The sequence below is a fragment of the Helicoverpa zea genome, chromosome 5 (genome assembly GCF_022581195.2).
Source record: "Helicoverpa zea isolate HzStark_Cry1AcR chromosome 5, ilHelZeax1.1, whole genome shotgun sequence".
Taxonomy (NCBI): Eukaryota; Metazoa; Arthropoda; class Insecta; order Lepidoptera; family Noctuidae; genus Helicoverpa; species Helicoverpa zea.
The window spans coordinates 46,916-70,925 of record NC_061456.1 but is presented as its reverse complement, the minus strand read 5'-3'; the positions used below and the strand labels follow the sequence as shown (position 1 = coordinate 70,925).

Here is a 24,010-nt window from a genome sequence, read left to right as displayed (position 1 = left end):
GCACCCCACCAGACTCCTGCTAGCGCACGAAGCATATTAAGTTTCTTCTCGCACTTAAGGCTAATGTAGTTGAGATGAAACACCCCTGACAATTTAGAGTCCAATATAACCCCAAGAAATTTCACATTATTAACAACTTCAATGGGAGATTCTTCAATTTTAAGGTTGACATTAGGAACAGTACGCTTACGTGAAAAAACAACCGCAGAACTTTTTGGAGCAGACAGTACAAGGCCATGGTCAATTAACCACTGATTTAAGGAATTGAGTGATATTTGCATGGACTCACTAGCTCTTTCAATAGATGAAGTAGGGATGTACAAACACAGATCATCCGCATATTGAAGAATCTGACAATCCAAGTTGAGGGAATCATGAAGATCCGAGGTGTAAATATTATAAAGTAGCGGACTAAGAACGGACCCCTGAGGAAGCCCACGCCAGACCGTTCTACAATCAGAATCTTCTCCAGGGATACGAATCTTGACCCTACGACCAGAGAGCAGGTTACATGTACAATGCAGCATCCGTTCAGAAACACCCAGCTTCCGTAGTTTTTCCCTGAGAACCGAAAGAAGGACATTATCGTATGCCGCTGTTATGTCTAGGAAGACTGCTAAAACCGATTCATCTCTACTGAATGCTATCCGGGTATCAGTTGTCAGGATGCTAACACTGTCCATGGTACCTGCCCCCTTTCGGAAGCCAAACTGCGACTTAGATAAAACACCTCGGCTCTCCACAAACCACTCCAATCGGTTTTTAATAAGATGCTCCATAATTTTGCCTATGACTGGAGAAAGGGCAATAGGACGAAAGTGATCTGGACTATCCGGGGATTTCCCAGGTTTCAATATGGGGATGATCAACTGTGTTTTCCAGCTATCAGGGATATATGACAGAGTGAAGCAAGTATTCATGATGTCCAACAAGTATTGGCGTCCGCAGGCACCCAACTTCTTATAAAAAGAATATGGATGGCCGTCGATACCAGGTGCAGTGTCCTTGACATGCTGGAGCACGGCATTGAGTTCATTAATGGAAAAGGGGGCTTCCAACGGGTCTACCGACATGACCTCACTACTGGGAGCAGAAGGGCATTCTGTTACAAAAGGGACAGACGAAGGGGCTAACTTGTAAAGAAAAGAATCTGCTAGGTCAATGGGGATAGTTGAAGAATTTTGAACAGAACAACCACGTTTAAATCTTCTAAAGTTTTGCCAAATCATGGAAGAAGGAGTGGAGGGGGAAAGCGAAGAACAGAATTTTTTCCAACCTTCATATTTCTTTTTCTTAAATAGGCGTCTGGATCTCGCAACAATCCGGTTATATCCCACCAGGTTTTCAATAGCCATGTTGAGAGCATAGCTCTGTTCAGCTTCATTGCGGAGTTTGGTGATGCTGGTGCATTCGCGGTCCCACCAGGGCGGGGATGATATTTTTCCAGAAGCCGAATTCTTAAGAGGTATGCTCTCATCAGCGGCTGATGAAATGGCACCAGAAAGTTGCGAAATACAGACGTCAAGGTTGTCAAAAGACACCTGGGGCAAGGTATGGATTGCGTCCTCAAGGATCTGAGAGTACAGGTCCCACCTAGCATCAGACAGCCTGTACTTTAAAAGAGGGGGGCTTTCCTTTTGCGGAAGGCACCTAGTGGTGAGAGTAGTACATATAGGATAGTGGTCACTACCATGTGTTAGGTTAAGCCTTTTCCATACCATATCAGCGGCCAAACGGGCCGAACACAGTGTTAGATCTAAACAACTTAGCGATTGTCCAGGTCTAGGAAGGCGCGTGAAAGATCCATCATTGATAACACATAACCCCAAGTCATCCAGCAGATTCACTAATTCATTACCCGCACTATCACAATGGTCAGATCCCCACAGAGAGTGGTGGCAGTTGAAATCACCTAGAAAAATTACAGGATAAAATAAAGAGCAAATAGAACGTATATACTGGAAACAAGAGGAATCAGGAGAGGGTATATAGACAGAAATAACATTAACACCGACAATATTAACACCTACGGCATTAATCTCATCTCCGTGTGGGGGAAGGGATAAGGGGGAAAATGGGAGAACATTATTAACCAGTATAGCCGCTCCGCCATAACCGTCAAGACGGTCATCCCGAAGCACGCTATACCCAGCCATATTAAACACGAGATGTGGCTTTAGCCATGTTTCAGAAATTGCAAACAATGCCGGTTTGTACTGATTAATTAAATGAGCAATTTCATTTTTTTTTGGGATCAGACTTCTGGTATTCCACTGTAGAAGATGGAATGTGCTGAGATTTAATGGAGCTGATTAAATTTGTGGCAACGTGGTCAGGTAAAGGAAAGTTAACAAGTAAAGAGGATAGTAAACGTATAATAGATTGGATGGTCTGTACATGATCTTTTTCAGAAGGAGAAGAATCCATAAGAGCACAGCCATTAGGCGAAGGGGAGAACGAGAAGCTATTAATAATATCCTGGTGAGCCCTTCGGTCATAGCCAGGCTGCAGCGAGGGGTGAGGTTTAGGGCGGGTCAAAATAGTTTTTTTGTAGGATGATGAAGTGGAGGGTTGGGAGTGAGAAATGTAATTAGGGGGAGGGGGACGTGGGGAGCGAGGTTCCTGTGTGAGAATCTGATGAATAGTCTGAGTGATAGGGGTTGAAGCCGTAACATCTGCAAAGGAACGGAAGGAAGGGGCATGAATTCTGGCAGCTTCAGAGTAGGAAATGTTGTCTTTGGCCATGGACGCTTTGATATTTTTCTGACGGATAAACTCTGGGCAGTGTCTGCTATTAGCGGGATGAGAGCCAGAGCAATATAAACATTTGGGATCCTCAACAGAGCAACCATCCCCAAGGTGATCCCCACCACAACGGAAGCATCGTGGCTTAGACCTGCAATTGGGTCTAGTGTGCCCGTATTTGCAGCATGCATAACATTGAACAGTGGGGTAGTTATATGTCTCCACAGGGAGCGAATTATAAAAACAAAAGACGCGATCCGGGAGGACCTGACCATCAAATGTGACGACCACGCTTGATGTAGGGACCCACTCCGACTTACCTTCATTGACAACCCTCCTATTTAAGCGTCTCACCTTCAACATTTTAGCATGGGGGGACTTAAGATTGTCGATGACCTCTAATTCTGACCAATCAGTTGGTACACCCTTCACTACCCCCATCCTTGTGATGTTGAAGGTGGGAATAGTAGAAACAAAACCTTTGAGCTTAATAGCTGGGCTTTCAATAAAGATATTAGCATCCTCATGGCTTTCAAACTCCACTGAGATCTTATTTCTGCCAATTCTCTTGATCCCGCCTAATTTAATATTCTTAATGTTTAATTTTTGCATTAATTGACCAAATCTTATGGGGTGAAGGGTGGATCCAGAAGTGGAGTCTGAATCCGTGAAGGAAACATATACCAGATATGGCTCCCTATCTAAGTTGGTATATTTAGAACGTGACACCAATGATGGAGGGGTGACTCGGTCGCGTTTTGTAGCATTAACATTATTAACATCAGTAACATCCTCGTCCTGACTAGGATGCTTTCTCTTATGAGTTGAAGTTTCCGCTTCCATTGCCTCAAATTTAGACAATGGGACGGTCATTACTGTTTCAATTGCAGAAGTACATGAGGGGTCGGGAGGGCGTCCCGGCGGCCCCTGTTTGTCCGCCATGTTTATTTATTGGCATACGCCGACGTCGCACAAAATTAATTAAAATACAAGACTACTTACAGATGAAATGATGAATAATGAAACACAAATCTACATATAAAACACACTCAAAACTAAGCAGGCACCACAGAAAACACCAAAAAAGCACAAATATAGCTCAAAATTTGCGTTGAGAAGAAAACCACATGTGAACACCACCAACTCAAAATTCGAATCTTCCTGACGGTTAACGGAACAAGAATTTTAAACGTAACCTTGACACTGACAGTACAATATTGACAGTGATACCAGAAAAAAGTTTCCATGTACTTTATATCATTTACACGAAAATAGGTGTTTTTACGTTAAAACGATCCCGAAATTAACAAATTCTTATTTCTATTGTTGATATACAAGGTTTTCATGTATTTAAATAACAGTTTTTGCTACTTAATAATTTCACATTTTAAGGTGCGGCTACACCTTTCGTTTATCGATAAGCATTATCAAAGACAATTTGACGATACTCTGCCCTACGGATACTTAAAGCTGTCATTAACTAATGAACCCTTAAATTTCGTCTCTGGGATGTATCGTTCATTAACAGATTTAATGATAGTTAGTTAAGGACTCATTAGGACTAATTTAAGTATCCATTCTGAGTGTGGCAGTAAGTAAAGGTTTTGCTGTACTTAACTTTAATTGTCATTAAAGGATGGTAACGGATCATTAATTGTCTCTGAGAGTGAGCTTTTTTAAATCTATACTAAGGAGCAACTTAAGTAACCATTAAACGACTCTGAGTGTGGCAGTTAAGCCTGGTTCCCACGGTGCGTGATTCTGCGGATCCTCACGCACCACAGCCGACGCGCACGGACGGCAACGCACACGGACAGGGCTCTTCCCACGGTGCGTGTCGGTCTGTGCAGATCTTTTATTTCATTTCAAAATGCAAAGTGAAAGAGAACGTGTCGTCGCTGCAGCAGCGGCTGTGATATTAATTAACAAGTACCAAATTATGCGATCTACAAGTAGTAAAAGTAAAAAGAAACCACGGCGCTGGTGGATATCAGCATACAGCAAAAGTCGTTTAACGACTTAATATGTCTATATAATACACTTACATTAACATTTGAATTAGATATATCTAATTTTATTTATTTTGTGTTTTGTCACACATGACAGTGGGATCACGGTAGAAAATTAACGAATGACATAAAATCCCTGTCCGCACCTTTGAAGTTACCGCCTCGCGACGGATACCGGCGCACCGCTGCAGACGTTGCAAACGACCACGCACGAGGCCATTCCCACGGTGCGTCGTGCGTGCTGGTCGGCGTCCGTCGGCGTGCGTCCGCGAAAACACGCACCTTGGGAAGCCGATGTTAGACCTTAAAGATTTTATACTGCTCGTTTGTTCGAAGTATATTGGAATATGGGTAAACGTTTTCATCGTTCTTTGTGATTCAATAATGAATTAATGAATCATATTGTCTGCGATGATGAATTATTTACGATTGCATTATGATCGAAGAGCAGACTACTCCTTAGATAGAGAGACCAAATGAGAAATCAATGGCAAACCAATGAAATGTCAATAAGATTGGTCTTATATTTGTAGCAGAATGCCCGCTAAGGTTAAAACGGCTATTGCGATTCAATTGTTACATTATTAACTTAACAGAATCAAGTCCCTGGGGCCCGATTCTGCTAAGCTAATAATGTCAAAAATAAACGCCTACGGTGTCGCACGCAGTAATTAGTTCCAAATATGTTTTATTTTTTTCTCACTAGGTGAGTTACATGAACTTCGAAAGTTCGATTTTTTGGTATAGTAGGTAACTTCGGACATCCGACGTCATACGTATATGTTAATTTTGCAATGTCACAAGTGTCATGGTTTAAATAGGGATACCTATTATTAATTACACATCAAAATGAATAATCCAATATACTTGTTTGAATACAAAAAGAATAAAAACTTATGAAAAAAACTTACTGTAGAGCAAATTAACTAGAACCTATGTAGAAGTTACTGTCATCCAAATATCTGAGAAGCATGAATAGGTACTAGAGCCTTGCAGGCTCATAAGTAATAGTTCCATGGTTCTTATCAGGGAGCAGAACATAGGCAGCAGGGGCCAACATAGGGGTGGGCGGGACAATGACAGCTGAGATGTTCAAATGACAGCAATATATTTTGCCTTCCGAAACTTTATGGAACTTGTAATGACATGATGTTTATGTTTACCCACACTCGAACCAACCGCAAACATTTGACTTGCCAATTTCATTATATTTTTGTCATCATTCACATAGCAGTTGTATGAAGGCACTGAAAACAACTCTTTATAACAACCCTATTGACAGTTATGTCCCCTGCACACTTACATAGACCATGGGAGCTTGCCAGCTTGGCATGATAAGCACAATATTATAATGCAGTCATCATGTTTGTCTTCATTTTCAAGAAGACTCCTTTATAAAACTCCTACCAAACTTTTTACTCTATGTAACCAACAAACAGTTCACAACTCAGGATAATTTAATGACCGTTAGGGTAGGTTCATATCTGACGGAACATACGTCGCGTATTTTCGGTCGCGTAACGCCAAAACAGACAAATATACGATAAAACATTCAATCATTCACACCTAACCGATGATGCGTTAGTACGTCAATCATACATTTACGATACGCTCGACACATTTTCCGTCAAATATGAACCGACCCTGCACTACTATGCTGTTCTGCATTGTCAATCTGACATTAAAGATGTTTGACAAAGTTTGAGCATTCACAAATGCTCAAACTTCGTCAATCATCTTCAATCAAACTTCGTCAATTCATGTACGTATTTTGTTTTATTACTAGACTGATATCAAATATAAAAATGTCTTCATGAACATTGTTATACTTTTGTCAGAACAGCTTGTTCCAACATATTTGAGGAAAAACATTGAGCATTTGAGTTTCAGCAAGTGGCGTAATAGATATTATCTTGTACACTTTTTATGGTCACCTGGAAAGAACAATGAAATACAAAATCTGCACAAAATGCAAGAAACTGAGTTTCCCCTCCCCCCAAGGTGTTCTCTGATGTAACAAGATTACATCCATTTGGCACATTTGCACTTTATTCCACTTATCTTTTAGGGTAACAATCAAATTTTAATATCGCAATAAGCCGGCACACTGGCTTCTTTCTTATTTAGAGTAGTCACAAGTCTAAAAGCATTCTGGCCTGCTTTTAATTTCTGTAATAAGTCCACTTTCGACGAGTGGCATCGTAAAGCGGTCGAACACAAGGCCGCTGCACACGTAAACAGGTCGAGCGAGCGCGGCGGACAGGCGGCGAGCCAGCGCCGTCGCAGCGCCGTCCGCGCCCACCAGCGTGGTGGCCAGCGCCGCGCGGCCCGCTCCCGGCATGCCCAGCGCCACCTCGCTCAGCTCCGGTGCGCCGCCGCTGCCGACCCAGAGCAGCAGGGCTCCATCGACGCGCAACGCTACAGCTTTGCACAACAGCTCACCGCTCCATATTTCAAACTGATGCACACTCCATGCACTTGGTTTATAAGTAATGTCTTTCCGTGAACTTGTAACTTGAGGTTTCCTGATCTCCATTTATCAGAAATGATTGTACCTTGTGTCTTGCAGCAGTTGCAGCATTCAATAAATGAATATTAAAATTACAATCGCAAATTTACAAAAGTGATCTGCATTTCTTTCTGTTAGTAGTGTAGTCATTACAATGAGAAAAATATGTCATTGTCAATTTTTGTTGTCAATGTTGTCATTGTCATTTTGATAGTAAACTTCATTATTTATTTTTCACGGCAGGCTTATATTTCGCCATCGATATACAGGGTTACTGGTGAGTAGACCGCATCCTTTCATGAGGTGATAGTATAGGTCAAAACCCCTGACCTCTATGTTTACACACTGGACCGGCTGTTCCGTACGTCTCGTCCAGGGGGAGGACACTCCGTACATTTTGACAGCTAAGTAAACGAAGAGTCGCCACCTTTTATTTGGCCCGGAAACTATTTACTATCTAAAAGATACCTTAAATTACCAACAGATGGCACTACACTATAATCGATTTTGTTTGTTAATATAAAATTATTTATGCAATATTAATTAGAGAAAAGTATGAGGAAAATATTAGACACTTTAAAAAAAGATATAATAGGCGAATAAATTAAATACGGTTTAAAAAAGCACAAATATCAAATTTCATCTAAAAAGACCTGGTGTCAGTATTCCAAGTAACTTAACAAAACCGATCATAATAATATCAATATGGCGGTTTTTTGCATTCCGCATACACGCGTAAATAAAAAGTAATATATAATAATTATTTGTTTTCCTTCGACCTTTTACTATATTAACGATGACATTTTCTATTAGGGTAAGTAGCACCATGTAACTATAACGATAACCAATGTTATAGTTATATGGTGCTACTTACCCTAATAGAAAATGTTGAATATGATGCATAATTATAATATTTTTATAGCTATAGCTTTGATTATATATATGTCTAGATGGAGTGTCACCATACAATCCCAACAAAGAAGCAGAGACAAAATTGTTATGCATGTGTGCGTGTAGGTGTCATTTTACACTGCGCGTTGACGTAAATAATGATACCAACTTCTACGATTCTCCCATAAATAATGAAAAAAAAAATAGACTAATTAAATAAGTTTGTATACATAGTGTTATTCGGTTTAACTATAACTTTATAGAAAATTGAACCTTGCTTGGCACTGCTCCTTTTGTAAGTCTTCGGCGCCCTATCTTGTCGACAGTACTCATGTCCTTGCTGCGGAAGTGATCGGAACACACTACGCTATTTTTTGCTGGTGTCCACATCGCATCTCCGCGGCTTTTTTTAATGCAGTCTATCCACTGACTCCTAGCAATAGGATTACTTGGAATTCTATTAAAAAATGATGTTACGTTGATGACCACAATTTACTAATCAAATAATAGTAGATAATATTTTGGAGAATCAGAAAATGTCTATCCGAGCAATAAAAATAGAAATTATGCCTATTATTTTTTTGCGCAATGCTTAAAAAAATATCCTTTATACATAACATAAACACGTGAAGTTGGGAAAATGAAAAACAGAACTGGCAACACTGATACAATATGGTGTGATTTAGTAAACATAATTACAAAAAACAAATATTTATTTTCTGGGTCAGTTACCGATGCTAGGTGATGTTATTGGCACTTTTTGGCCTTCCTTTATAATTCCGGCAGACTTTAATTGCACATGTCGTCATTTTATCTCTGTTATTTGTATTTTAGTTAGCGCGCGTAATACGTTTTGACAGTTAAGCGGCACGATCTGTTCTGATTGACGGGAAAGCTCCTGTCGATGAACAGTACATCGACATTTTTTTCCACGCTTGCGCGCACTCGACGCTACATCTAGACATATATATAATCAAAGAGCTATAGCTATGTAGGTAGTTCGGGGCCAATTTAGAGAAAGATGGCGCATTGTCAAATTGGGTTGCAAGAATAACACGTGAGTGGGCTCTCTTTTCCCTATATATTACTTTACTCTTTGGTCTCGTCTAAGCGAGTGTCCACAGAACTAATTTTGACGTATAATTTCAAATGGCTGTGAGAGACGTGTTTGTTCCAGTTTGTTCATTGGTTCACTGTAAAATAATTTTAGTACCACGAACACTCGCTACGTCTAACAGCGCCAAAATGGTGATTATCAAACGGGCACAAAAGCACGTTGACAACAGCCTGTCCAGTGGTAAATATAGAGGTCAGTGGTCAAAACGGCCAAATTTGACCATGGGATACACAGGGCAAAAGTTAATCTGTTTCATATTCTAGCGATAGACAAGAACATCCATACAAATAATTTACCCGCTTATGTCGTCTGTTGACATCTTGTTGACGTATTGTGACATGTAGTCATCCTCATTGATGTTAATTGCAAAAGTGACATAATATTTTCGCTCGTATTTTGCTTACATTTTTCATTACTCAAAAAGTTTATATCTAAGTGAATTCAAAATCATGTAATATATCAAAAAGTTTATTTATATCTAAGTGAATGCAAAATCGTGTAATATATTAAAACCAGGAACTTATTTTTAGGGTTTTTTAATATTAATTACGATGTTTTTTTTCTTAAGATCCTATCACATAGACCTATCACAAATTTTCGCGAATTTAATTATTTTTTCTTGAAAGTAAGAACATACCATGACAAAGTGAAGTCTGTTTTCATTGATATTTTACCTACTGCCAGTTTTATGGCACATCTGTTTCTGCACGATTTTCTTAATCCATAATTTAAGATGGCGGGAAACAAATTAATGCATATTTGTAAAATTGAATTATAAATGAAAAGTATGATATACAAGCGTTGTAATAGCATGAACAGCGTGTAATTTTACTAAGGGCTGATTTTTCAATCGCCAGATAACTTTTATCTGAGGAATATGTTTGACGTTTTGACAGCTTTTGTATGGAAAATACATTGACATATATTCTAGCGATAGACAAGAACATCCATACAAATAATTTACCCGCTTATGTCGTCTGTTGACATCTCGATGACGTATTGTGACATGTAGTCATCCTCATTGATGTTAATTGCAGAAGTGTCGCTCGTATTTTGCCTACATTTTTCATTACTCAAAAAGTTTATATCTAAGTGAATTCAAAATCATGTAATATATCAAAAAGTTTATTTATATCTAATTGAATGCAAAATCATGTAATATATTAAAACCAGGAACTTATTTTTAGGGTTTTTAATATTAATTACGATGTTTTTTTTTCTTAAGAGGGCTATCACAAATTTTCGCGAATTTAATTATTTTTTCTTGAAAGTAAGAACATACCATGACAAAGTGAAGTCTGTTTTCATTGATATTTTACCTACTGCCAGTTTTATGGCACATCTGTTTCTGCACGATTTTCTTAATCCATAATTTAAGATGGCGGGCGGGAACAAATTAATGCATATTTGTAAAATTGAATTATAAATGAAAAGTATGATATACAAGCGTTGTAAAAGCATGAACAGCGTGTAATTTTACTAACTTGACTCTCGAATTAGTTTATATGTGTAAGTTTATACCTTGATATGTATTTTCTATTTTATAATTGTCGTTTCATAGACATCCATCTGAAGCAGGTGTCAAAATCGCTCTGATTTGCCATTTTGGGCACTGCATAGTCTGCACTGCAGTTCAGTGTGGTAAGCTTTTTGTTCGGAACGTTCTATCTAGTACGTAGTACATATATATCGATGGGAAAATATGTCAAACCGCCATATTTATTCTTCAGATAGAAGTTAACTGATGATTGAAAAATCAGCCCTAACTTGACTTTCGAATAGTTCATAGACATCCATCTGACGCAGATGTCAAAATCGCTCTGATTTGCCATTTTGGGCAATGCATAGTCTGCAGTGCATTTCAGTGTGGTAAGGTTTTTGTTCGGAACGTTCTATCTAGTACGTAGTACATATACAGGGTTACTGGTAAGTAGACCGCATCCTTTCAGGAGCTGATAGTATAGGTCAATACGGACAAATTTGACCCTGGGATACACTGGGCAAAAGTTAACCCATTTCAAGATAATCGAATTTCAAGATCAGTCGTCTAGGTACATGTATAAATTTTCATTATTAGTCAAAAGTCTCGTTTTTGTGGATTTTTGTGTGTTTTTGGATAGAAGATGAATCACTTCATAATAACAAACCATAAAACTGTACAAATCACAGAGGAAATTATAGCGAACAGCAATTACTTTTTTAGTAGTTATTTTCTCAAAAATGTTACTCTTCATTTTTTTGTGCAGAATACTTAAAAAACATCTACATCTATCTGGCTATCCAAAAAGGCACAAAACACACAAAAATCCGCAGAAACGAGACTTTTAACTAATAATAAAAATGTATTCGTGTACCTAGACGACTTGTAAAGAAAAGATCTTGAAATTCGATTATCTCGAAACGGGTCAACTTTTGCCCAGTGTATCCCAGGGTCAAATTTGTCCGTATTGACCTATACTATCACCTCCTGAAAGGATGCGGTCTACTTACCAGTAACCCTGTATATCGATGATTACTATACTCTATGATTTCGCCTAAAGTTTAACTTATTCAATCAATGCGCCGCGCGCGCGTGGCATAATGCCGCCCATGCCGCCAGCCTTTTGGGTACATTACAGGATCGATGCCCTCTACCAGTTTTAAGTTACTTTTTTATGTAAATATAGAATTAGTTTACATTAAAATAATGTACAGTTTATTTTTAATAATACCTAATCACTAAAAAAGTAAAATATTCTGTTAGTGAGCCTTTACTTACCAGGTTAAAAAAAAAACATTGCTCCGAGCCTTTTGAGCCGGGACCTAAGAAATTCCGAATTCTGGACAAATTGTTTTCAAAATCTTTTGAGTCATTCGGATAATCTGACAGACTTCTTTTCTCTTTTTCCCATATAATAAGTCCGCCGAGGTATCCTCACCCTTCAGCCGCTCATGTACCTGTTGCCCCCTTGTTGCGATTTAGCGACTGATACCCGGGGGCCCAGTAAGTGAGTTGGCGAGTCTCCACCAGTTACGTGTATTTATTACATTGTTATCGGCAGGTGCCATAGTTCCCGTAGTTTCCCCATTCCGAGTCCATTAGCATCCCATCACAATAGCCCGAGTAGTTTTCATCCATAGTTAGCAATAGTTTAGCACAGAACCGGGGATTGTCCTTGGGTACATTTCTATAGTGTATACAGGGATAATCGTCGGTTTTGTGTCACCATTTCATTAAAGTTGTCTCAAAAGGGCTTCAGCGTGTTGGCTTCGGCCCCACGTTCGCCTCCCAAAAATCCGGGACTCTGTAGTCCCGTGGTCGGAAAGAGACATACAAATAATAATAAAGTCTTTATTTCAGATCGATATCCATACATAGTTACAAAATAATTAAGATTCATACCTGCACAAAAAAGATTACAGAACTTGAGCACGTATAAATGCCTTCAGGGGCCCGATTCTCCTAATTTTACTTAAGCGCCATTCGATTGACGTTCGACTCGATTCGACTGAGATCCAATCCCGACTCGATTATGATTGAAGCGTATGTGGCATCCGCTATTTTTTCTTTGAAATAAACGTTTTTATCCTTTTCTGTCATTCAATAATGAATCATTTTGTCTGCAAATGATTTACGATTGCAAAATGATTGTACAGCAAACTACCGTATAGACCAAAATCATCAAAATAGCAGACCAATCGCACACCAATCAAATGTCAATCGAATACGATTAGTCTTTTATTAGTAGCAGAATGCCCGATATGGTTAAAACTGCTATTACGATCATATTGCGATTCGATTTCTATTCGATTTTGACATTATTAACTTAGGAGAATCGGGGCCCAGGATGTTTGAGTCCTGCTTTTCCGCAATAACCTGTAGGATGCTGTTGGTGCTGCTCCTGGCTCTGCTCAGTAATGATGCGAGCCGCTTGCGTATTATAGCATGGAAGCCGTCTACCCTGGCTTCCGCAAACATACCGGAGGCACTGCAGAAACGGGGCAACCCTAACAACATCCTAAATCCGTTGTTATATTGGACACGTAGGGCATTGAGCGTTCTCTGTGTATATCTGAACCACAGGCTGCACGTGTAGAAAGTCTGGTAGGCTAAGTAGGCTTTAAAAAGTGTGACTTTAACTTGTTCACTACAACACACAAACCTGCGGGCCAGCATGTTACTTCGAACCGCCAATGACCTACGTTCCCTTTCCATGTCAACATAATATATATCGATGCTTTTTCCGTATATTCCGTATATTCGATTTTTATCATATTTCCAATTTTTTTAATTGTTGATTACAAGTACGTTTCGTTACACGACCTCAAAACTAAATTGCAGTCACGTATTAAGATCAGCACCATCTAGGTATCAGGTAGGAAAATAAAAAATAAAATTCCTCATTTAAAACATAGGGAATAAAAATTAAAAGGATTCTATCTCCATCATTGGATACTACTCGGTTCCAGCCATTGACTTATAAGCTTTATTGACTTATAAATAATTCCGATCTCAAAATGGTTCCAGCAGCAGCTTAATCTCTCTGTTTGAGAATCTGTGAAATCTGTCACTTTCAAATAAAATTGACTTGATGTTGTGCTGCGGTGTTTTAGCCAATGAAAAAACGACATTTGGTTTTCGTTATCTACTATTTGCTGGTATAATGTCGTGTGTACTTTCTATTTGTCCATGAGTCGGTTAACGTATGAACTACCAATAATAATCAAATAACCAATACGAGGCCGAAAACTAAATCCAAATCCATAGCTCATTTTAGTTTATGCCTGGCGAAGCGAACGAGCGGCGTTTAAAGTGAACGTGGACCGCAAGGTTCTGGTTTAGTTTAAATGTATTTCTGTCTTTGAACAAAATATTCCAACGAGCAGTTAACAACGTACTGTAAGCTTTCTGAAACTCACTATGAAGTATTTTCTTTTGTTGGGATGCGGCGTCCTGTTACTCGCAGGTAAGTTGTCTACGTAGCGCTTTTTTATTTTATATATGCGTTTTGTTAATTGAAGTATATATTTTTCACGATTTATGAAAGAAATTTGTTATTGCTACTGTTTAAAAATATGTCAAAATATTTATCGTTGTGTTAGTTTTTGTACTTCCGGAGGTACTGCATTTTATTTCTTAAGTTGCGGCCACTAGAAATTTCTGTAGGTGCGACGGTTTGCTAATGAATGTTAGTCAGTTTGTTGTTATGTTATAATAAATGTTTCAGGATGTTCGCGGGCACAGGAGGGCGTCGGTGTGGGCTCGGTGGAGGAGGTGACGGTGGACGCAGACCTGGGCGCGTCGCGTGAGGCTTCCCGCACTGGTGAGCTCGAGCTTGTTGCCTCGCCGGCCATTTATTGTTACGTTACAGAGATATTGTTGCATACTGTACAGCATACCTACTTAGTATACCTACTTAACATTGATTTAGCAAGTTGATGATAACTTAGTAGATACAGTTAAATTCATTTGTTTCTACTTTGAAGGGAAATTACAAACATGGTCATACTAAGTGGACATCATACAAGCACTCTGTAGAAAATAATCTTGTGTATGCATTTATCTTAATGGTGATAAGTACATAAAAAACAGAAATAATTAGGATGCATACATATGTAATAATTATGTTTCTTAAATAATAAGTCAACAGTTATTGTATGAGTCAATCAAATACCTACTGCCAAGGGAGTTAGAATTCAGATCATTTAAAAAATTATCTTGCTATAAGTAACATGTCACTGTAATCAACAGGTCATTTTATGCAAAGTCACTGCATCCGACTTAGTTATAAAGAACTAGCTTCATCCTGTGGGTTAATATGATATACCTAAGCTATATTATTGGCAAGTTTCATCCACTAGTTTTTGCATGAAAGAGGATCAAACATCCATCCAATGAAACCAACTTTCACATTTATTAATTGCGCGTAAACTGTATTGTTTTATTTCATAATTAAATAACCCATCTTCTTCTTCCTGCCCTGTTCCCAATTTTATTTGGGGTTGCAGAAAATGTCTTCTGCTTCTATTCTTCCCTGTCACGTCATACTGACACTTACACCCTTCTTATTCATGTCACCTTTCAGGTAATCCATCCATCTTAGCACACATTTTGCTGCATGCGTGTCATTCTGCCTCATTACATGCCCATACTCAACTTCAAATTATCTCAACTTAATTAGATTACTGTCTAACTGGATGCTGCTTAGAATCAGTGTTTTACATGGAACAACTGCCTACCTCAACTCCACAACCCAGTTACCCAGGCAAACCAATACCCATTACTAAGGTTACTGGTTGTCAGACTCTGGCTTCTGACTACCCATAAAAACCACCAAAGATGTACTAATGACAGCCATGACCTTCCAGTTTATCGTGCCTTCGGAAACACTGAAGAACTCGTCACAACAAGATTGTCACCTATCCTTGGACTGACCGCGTTGCTTAGTCTTATAATCGATCAATCCATGTGGGTTTTTACTGAGCTACAAGTTCGTCTTGTTGATCAATTTTTATTTTAGTGATAATAAATCAGAAGGATTATTTTTTCCATACTTGTTTATCTTAATCTTTATACTGTAACCTGACTGATAAGCTCAGTCGAGTTGATTATAATTTAATATCATAAAATTTTTAACAACAGTTGATTTGATTGAGAAAATTGTCTGTCATATAGGAGGAAGTAGATATTTGATAATTATCATTTTCTATAATATAATAGATAAAAGTTTCTGTCTCCTGATTTCTGTTTTTTAGAAGATATAGTGCTTGCCCACAACAGAAAAAAGTCTAGTGAGCTACATCCAGTTTCTGTATCATGACCATACATAAGTAGTTTGCACTGATAGCCAGTTTAAGCCAGCCAGAGCGATATTCATTCCTAATTACCTTATGCTAAGATCACACGCGCGCGTTCAACTCTACATTTAACGAGCACATTCACGTTCACGAGCGTGTAAATGGTACGCCCGAGCCCGTGAACGCGCCTGTGAACGTGAATGCCGCGAATCGGGCAAGTGTCGGTTTTTTGGCAAAGTTCAAAGGATGAATGTGCGGGCGCCCGGCGACTGTTTACACGCGCTCGGGCAGTCAGTCTCTCCTGCGCTTTCGCGACCAGTAGATCTTCATTCAACGTTGCTAGGAAAGTCGCTACGATCGGAGATTACTACATGGCGGAATGGTCAACGTCGTTCATCATTTTGCTTCTTTACCAATAAAAATAATTTAAGCCAAAGGAAATGGCAGCAACAACACCGAGATCCTCGCTGCTCGCCATATTGCACTGACTGACACGACGGCGTGCTTGTGAACAGCTTGAATTTCCGCCGGCCCGGGACGGGCTGCATGCCGCGCAGCCCGCCAGGCAGCCCGCCGGGCTGCCCGGCGCGCGTGTTACCGTAGCATTACAGTTATAATATTTTTTCATTATTAAAAGTTGAGTTTTCTGTTGTAAACGGTTGTAAAGCTGCCTACTAACGTTCGTAACAGTGTCGCTCGCAAACGCATGTGCATCGACGAGCTCTTGTGTTCTTCTCTCGGTGCTGCCGGTATCGAGTGTCGCGGCAAGACCTACCGCATCATTTGTGAAGTTGACCGACATAGGAACTAAAGTTTGAAAGTTTTCTCAATACTACAAGATGAGATCACATTGGTTAAAAAGAGGTTCGCATTAAAAAAAATTATAAATCCTAAATAACGTTATACATATAATAAACTAGCCGTTTTCCCGCGATTTCACACACGTCCCGTGAGAACCACTGCCCCTACTGAGATAAAATATAGCCTTTATGTTACCAGTGCTGATTTGCTAAATTCAATGTACATAAAACGGGCGACAACCGCGCGACATAGAGAACCAAGAGAAAAATCCGTTAGAAAGTGCTCTTGTTCTTTATTGTAATCATCCCCTGATATATACCTACACTAGCGTTGCTTGAGCTTGTCGTCCGCGGCCAGCACGCACAGGCGCGCCTTCAGCCACGCCGAGTCGCGGATGTGGTGGCTCAGCCGCGCGTCCGGCCGCGCCGCGCCCGCCGCGTGCCAGCCCACCCTGCGCCACACGCTCACTTATCCGCACGAATGTCACATCGCTTGCATGCATAAACAAAATGCAACAAAGTAGACTAACACTTGCGAGCTGGTCACCGGAGCGGGGTACTTGTCGCGTGGCCCGCGCCCGAACATGTCGTGAATGCGCGAGAGCGCGCGCCGCTCGCGCTCGGCGTCGCCCGCGCCCGCCTGCTCGCGCACGTAGAACTTGCCCGTCACCGTGGCGGCTGCACACACCAATACTACTTACACTTACTACTTACTTGGACGGACAGATAGACAGGGCAAAACCATAAGGTTTCCTAGTTTACCACGGTAAAAAGGCACGCCAACGCCACGTTGGAGTTAAATTTTAGAGTTTAGTGTCAAAAATTTGGTGCCTATTTATAATTTTTCCACGGGTAGGAATACACCGACTTACGTAGCCCGAGGGGCTTCACGAGCGACACGTAGGAGCGCCCCTGCTCGCGCTGCGACGCAAAGCGCAACTTGAAAGAACGCGCGTGCAGCGAGCGGCCCTCAGCGGCCGTGTCGCCCGGCGCGGAGCCCGGCGCGGGGCCCGACGCGGGGCCCGCGCCCTCCGCGGCTGTAGCGCCCTCGGCAGAACGCGAACTGTCCATGTTTTCTGTAGCCTTCGCTCGTGGTGCTCTCTAACGGAACTGCTTTGATTGAGTAGATATATCGATATGTCGAGTTGCTAGGGGTATTAGCAATGATACTTATTTTATTTTATCGTTACCATGTCGACAAACAGACATCGCAGTGCTTATATTCATTAATAGGTTTCCTTTTCATTTATTAAAAAACGTGTTTTACTAAATAAATCTCCATGTTCATAACAAATAACAACGAAAAAACAGAGGTTCAAATGTTTTTTATTTCAAATAAGCCTTTGCAGGCTAACGACACACTAGTAGTGCACGGTTCCAAAAAGATATCATGGAGAAGACTCCGTGCATATAGTTTCTTGCCGGCAAGAGCCGGCATAAACTATTTACTATATTACTATGGACACTATTTTAAAGAAGTAATCTCAGGAAGTAATATGTTCTTTTACATAACTATACTAATTGAGCGCGTCGCTAACACTTAGTAACAACTACACATATCAATCGGTTAGCATTGCTGGACGCGGTCGGTCCGTGGATTGGTGACCATTGTGTCGTGACGAGCTCCTCCGTGGTTCGGCAGGCCCGTTAAATTTGTGGTTTTGGAGTTTCGTAATCGGCACTCGTTACGGGTAATCAAAACCCAGAAAGATGACAGCCAGTTTTGCTGAGGGGTAACGCGTTACCCGTGATTATTCTATCTGTCATTTTCACTCGTAGTCGTTACATGTAAAACAGCATTAGTGTGTATTCACCACAGACATGATTCATGCAACCAAATGTAGAGAATGAAATGGATTTTGTCAGATGCGGAAGCTGTGCTGCGAGAGGAGGAGGCCATTTCTCCGGACGGACTAAGTGTGGCGCAGATGCGAGAGATGAAAGAGCACGCGCAGAACTACACCTTCCAGACAGAAGTGAACCGCATGATGAAACTCATCATCAACTCCCTGTACAGGAACAAAGAGGTAACGGATCGCGGGCGGCGCCGACCGGCTCCCACTGGCCGGCGCCGCTCACCGCTGTGTGCTTGCAGATATTCCTGCGGGAGCTCATCTCCAACGGGTCGGACGCGCTCGACAAGATCCGGCTGCTGTCGCTGACGGACCGCGACGTGCTGGACGCCAACTCCGACCTCAGCATCCGCATCAAGGCCGAGCCCGAGAAGCGCCTGCTGCACATCATCGACTCCGGCATCGGCATGTCGCGCCACGAGCTCATCAACAACCTCGGCACCATCGCCAAGTCCGGCACTGCCGAGTTCCTCTCCAAGATGCAGGACGCGGAGAAGGTACTGTTATATCGAAATAACCCCTGTTTCAAATATAAAATAAATTGCTGAGTTTCCCATTGCATTGACGTCAATGCAATAGGAAACCGATGTTATTTTAATTAGCGATACCAATTATTCTTTAGTTTTGGATTGGACTTCCGTCGGGCAACTTTCTTTCTACTTTCGTGTAATTCTAATTATTTTCCAATACATTTTTATTTTAGTCAATTAAATAGTTTTTTTTTTTTAAACCATTTTCCGACCCACTCCGTAACAGTACGCTCGCGCCCCGACCGCCTCGTGCACGCGCCCGAGCCCACCTAACGTTCGTCTGTTTGCAGAGCGGCGCTCAGGAGATGAACGACATGATCGGCCAGTTCGGCGTGGGCTTCTACTCTGCATTCCTGGTGGCCGACAAGGTGACCGTGGTGTCGAAGAACAACGCCGACAAGCAGCACGTGTGGGAGTCGGACGCCAGCTCGTTCAGCGTGGCCGAGGACCCGCGCGGCGACACCCTCAAGCGCGGCACGCACATCACGTGAGTAGCGGCCGCCTGTCCCTCGCGCTGTCTGCACCCGCTCCGCCCCGCCCGCTCTCACGCCGCGCTGTCCGCAGGCTGCACGTGAAGGAGGAGGCGGCCGACTACCTGCAGCCCGACACCATCCGCAACCTCGTCAAGAAGTACTCGCAGTTCATCAACTTCCCCATCTACCTGTGGGCGTCGCGCACCGAGACCGTGGAGGAGACCGACGCCGACGACAAGCCCGACGCCGATGACGATGCGCAGGTAACTTGTCCTCTCACTAACACATACTTTAAATCTCGTTTGCAACGAGCCGTTTTCCCGCGGTTTCACCAGCGTTCATGAGGAACATCATTTTGTCTATAACAGGACATAATGTAGCCTATTGGTCTCTGCACACAGCGGGCGCGGCGCGGCGGGACGGGACGGCGACGCGACACAATGTACTAGATCGTCGCGTCACGTCGCGCCGAGCGGGACGGCTCTGTGTGGCGGCCTCCGTAATATCTAGTACATTACAACTGCTCAGTGTCGCGTCGCCGTCCCGTCCCGCCGCGCCGCGCCCGCTGTGTGCAGAGACCTTATGTTACTCGGAGATAGTATAGCTTTCCAACAATAATGGAATTTTTCAAATCGGTTCAGTAGTTTCAGCCAAGGGTTTATATACACAAACAAAATAAAATATTTATCTTTATTACTTTTGTATAGAAGTAAGAAGTATACATATATGTAGATAGTATATGCGTGATAAATGTAGATTCAGAATAGATGGATACATTTGAAAACAGTGAGCACCACTTTGAAATATTCTGAGGGCAGGTCGAGGATGCTGCAGAAGACAAACCCGAAACCAAGAAGACCGAGAAGACCGTGTGGGACTGGGAGCTGATGAACGACAACAAGCCAATCTGGACGCGCAAGCCCAGCGAGGTCAACGACGACGAGTACACTTCGTTCTACAAGAGCCTCACCAAGGACTCCTCGCCGCAGCTCGCCAAGTACGTGTCTCCGTCTGCGGCACTAGCAGCCGGCAGCCGGCGCTAGGTCCGCTGACGCTCCGCTAACGCGTGTGTGTGCAGGGCGCACTTCGTGGCGGAGGGCGAGGTGACGTTCCGCGCGCTGCTGTTCGTGCCGCGCGTGCAGCCCGCCGACTCCTTCAACCGCTACGGCACCAAGACCGACCACATCAAGCTCTACGTGCGCCGCGTCTTCATCACCGACGAGTTCAACGACCTCATGCCCAACTACCTCGCCTTCATCCAGGTGAGTGGCGAGCGGCGCCGCCCCCGCCCCGCCCCGCCCCGCCCCCGCAGCCCGCTCACCGGCCTCTGTCCGCAGGGCATCGTGGACAGCGACGACCTGCCGCTCAACGTGTCGCGCGAGACGCTGCAGCAGCACAAGCTCATCAAGATCATCAAGAAGAAGCTCGTGCGGAAGGTGCTCGACATGCTCAAGAAGATCCCTGACGACGAGTACGACGCCTTCTGGAAGGAGTACTCCACCAAGTTAGTAGCTAACTGTGTTACATGCACCGCCTGTTTGCTACCGTTTCAAACTAAAACATTGAATTAAATTTCGAACGGTAAAAGCTTTAACGTCTAGAAACGACTCACGAAGAGATAAATACTGCTGGCAAGATAGCACGAAATTAACATAACCTAGCATACTATAATACGTACTCGTGAGCGGGTTATACATTAATAGAACATACCTACCAAACTCTTCATCATGAATCCTTGGTCTCGTAAAAGCGCATAGAAACCCTTGCATTAGTTTTGGAGTCGATAGTAGTGGTGGTGTTGCAGCGTGAAGCTGGGCGTGATCGAGGACCCCAGCAACCGCTCGCGCCTCGCCAAGCTGCTGCGCTTCCACTCCTCGCGCGGCGACGGCATGACGTTCCTGGCCGACTACGTGGCCCGCATGAAGCCCGGCCAGAACCACATCTACTACATCGCCGGCTCCAGCCGCGCTGAGGTACCCTCGTCTGTTGTTCCTTCACACCCTAACTTTAATATTTTTGGCTTAGGGATTAATTATATTCCTTATTTTAAAAAAATGGTTTAAAGACAAGGTTCTTTGTATATTGAATAGCTGGACTGATACCCAGGATAGTCGCAATAAGCGTAAGTGTGTGTGCAGGTGGAGAAGTCTCCGTTCGCGGAGAGGCTGGTGAAGCGCGGCTACGAGGTGCTCTACCTCACCGAGGCCGTGGACGAGTACTGCCTGTCCTCGCTGCCCGAGTACGACGGCAAGAAGTTCCAGAACATCGCTAAGGAGATCTTCGACCTGGAAGAGAGTGAGTGATCTTTCCGTTCGGTACGTCATCGGAGACGGGCGAGTGGCACGACGGCACTGACGCGGGTTGTGTCCGCAGACGAGGCGCAGAAGGAGCGGCTGGAGGCGTACAAGGCGCAGTTCGAGCCGCTCACCAGCTGGCTGGGCAACGCGCTGGGCACGTGGGTGACGCGCTGCGTGGTGTCGCGGCGCCTGCAGCGCTCGCCCGCCGCGCTGGCCGCCACGGCCTTCGGCTGGACCGGCAACATGGAGCGGCTCGCGCTCTCCAACGCACATCAGAAGGTTATTTTGCTTGTTTTTCAGCGATTCGTTACTCCCAGTATATATTATTACTTATTCCGATTCCATAATAGGGCGTACCCTAGTATCACGACGAGACGGCAGTTCGGTCGCGAAGTAGATTTTGGCTTCTAGTAGATCGGCCGACCGAACGGCCGACTCGACCCAGCTCGAACGCTGATCGAATCGCGTATCGCTACCGTACGCTGACGGAGATCGGTTGCAGGCGGACGACGCGCAGCGCAAGCACCACCTGACGCAGAAGAAGATGCTGGAGATCAACCCGCGCCACCCGCTCATCGTGGAGCTGCTGCGCCGCGTGCAGGACGCGCCCGACGAGCCCGACACGCTCCGCGCCGCGCACACGCTGTACCGCACCGCCGCCATCCGCTCCGGCTACCTGCTGCAGGAGGGGCAGGCCGGCGACTTCGCCGACGACGTGGAGGCCATGCTGGCGCGCGCGCTGGGCCTGCCGCCCGGCGCCGCGCCCGAGGACGACGACGAGCCCGACGCGCCCGACGCCGACGCCGACGAGCTGGCGGCCGACGACCACGACGAGCTGTGAGCCTGTCGATGTGTCGACGTGTGTGACGATGATGTAACTTTTTATACTTGGTATGCTTCGTGTGAGAATGTGAATTTAAACTTAAATGTAATGTAAATAAATTATAATTATATTTATTATGTGGTGTATTGTATTTGAACAACGCGCGACGGTCAGGGCCCGATTCTCCTAATTTTACTTAAGCGACATACGATTCACATTCGGCTGCGATCCAATCACGACTCGATTACGATTGAAGCGTATGTGGCATTCCGCTATTTTTTCTTTGAAATAAACGTTTTCATCCTTTTCTGTCATTCAATAATGAATCATTTTGTCTGCAAATGATTTACGATTAGAATAAAAATCTTTATTTGACACGGCATTAGGTACAGGTGTTTTGGTAAATTACATAACGTACATGTATATCTCACCGCTCAATCGGTATGCAAACTTCGAGTAGACACTGGTACATACTATGTACATTGACATGCATAAAAAATAAATATTACAGTATCATACACATACAAAAATGTTATTTCAAACAATTGTAGAGCAAACTACCGTATAGACCAAAATCACCTATAAATAGCAGACCAATCGCAAACCAATCATGTCGTTGGAATAAGATTGGTCTTATATTAGTAGCAGAATGCCCGATATGGTTAAAACTGTTATTGCGATCATATTGCGATTCGATTTATATTCATTTTTGACATTATTAACTTGACATTTGATTGGTGTGCGATTGGTCTGCTATTTTGGTAATTTTGGTCTATACGGTAGTTTGCTGTACAATTATTTTGCAATCGTAAATCATTTGCAGACAAAATAATTCATTATTGAATGACAGAAAAGGATAAAAACGTTTAGTTCAAAGAAAAAATAGCGGAATGCCACATACGCTTCAATCGTAATCGAGTCGGAATCGGATCTCAGTCGAATCGAGTCGAACGTCAATCGAATGTTGCTTTAAGTAAAATTAGGAGAATCGGGCCCCTGAACGGTTAAAAAGACCAATCGTAATCCAACGACATTCGATTGGTTTGCGATTGGTCTGCTATTTGAAAACACGGATAAAGGATAAAAACGTTTATTTCAAAGAAAAAATAGGGGAATGCCACATACGCTTCAATCGTAATCGAGTCGAGATTGGATCGCAGTCGAATGCAGTATGTCAAGGTAAGGT

The 24,010-nt window shown here is 42.8% G+C and overlaps 2 protein-coding genes across 2 annotated transcripts; one reads left to right on the top strand and one right to left on the bottom strand.

The window, feature by feature from the left end:
- Window positions 1–6,632: 6,632 nt before the first annotated feature.
- Window positions 6,633–7,438, bottom strand: LOC124630700. Its single transcript, XM_047164663.1, has one exon. It carries the CDS (start codon window positions 7,288–7,290, stop codon window positions 6,895–6,897), a length of 396 nt encoding a protein of 131 aa, XP_047020619.1. The 5' UTR covers window positions 7,291–7,438; the 3' UTR covers window positions 6,633–6,894.
- Window positions 7,439–14,006: 6,568 nt separating this feature from the next.
- On the top strand, window positions 14,007–22,961 carry LOC124630280 (endoplasmin). The gene is made up of 13 exons (XM_047164094.1): window positions 14,007–14,217; window positions 14,479–14,574; window positions 18,715–18,875; window positions 18,944–19,198; window positions 19,522–19,718; window positions 19,796–19,967; window positions 20,523–20,701; window positions 20,783–20,966; window positions 21,042–21,208; window positions 21,509–21,677; window positions 21,843–21,999; window positions 22,078–22,280; window positions 22,504–22,961. The coding sequence occupies exons 1-13, from the start codon at window positions 14,172–14,174 to the stop codon at window positions 22,840–22,842; spliced, it is 2,325 nt and encodes a 774-aa protein (XP_047020050.1). The 5' UTR covers window positions 14,007–14,171; the 3' UTR covers window positions 22,843–22,961.
- The last annotated feature ends 1,049 nt before the right edge of the window (window positions 22,962–24,010 follow it).

What these genes read in the sequence shown, in the direction of transcription:
- LOC124630700 (XM_047164663.1), bottom strand. Translation starts at nt 7,290, where the DNA reads ATGGAGATCAGGAAACCTCAAGTTACAAGTTCACGGAAAGACATTACT.
- LOC124630280 (XM_047164094.1), top strand. Translation starts at nt 14,172, where the DNA reads ATGAAGTATTTTCTTTTGTTGGGATGCGGCGTCCTGTTACTCGCAG. An exon ending in CGGCGTCCTGTTACTCGCAG is followed by an intron (nt 14,218 to 14,478) that starts GTAAGTTGTCTA and finishes TAAATGTTTCAG; the next exon opens with GATGTTCGCGGGCACAGGAG. An exon ending in CCGGCTCCAGCCGCGCTGAG is followed by an intron (nt 21,678 to 21,842) that starts GTACCCTCGTCT and finishes GTGTGTGTGCAG; the next exon opens with GTGGAGAAGTCTCCGTTCGC.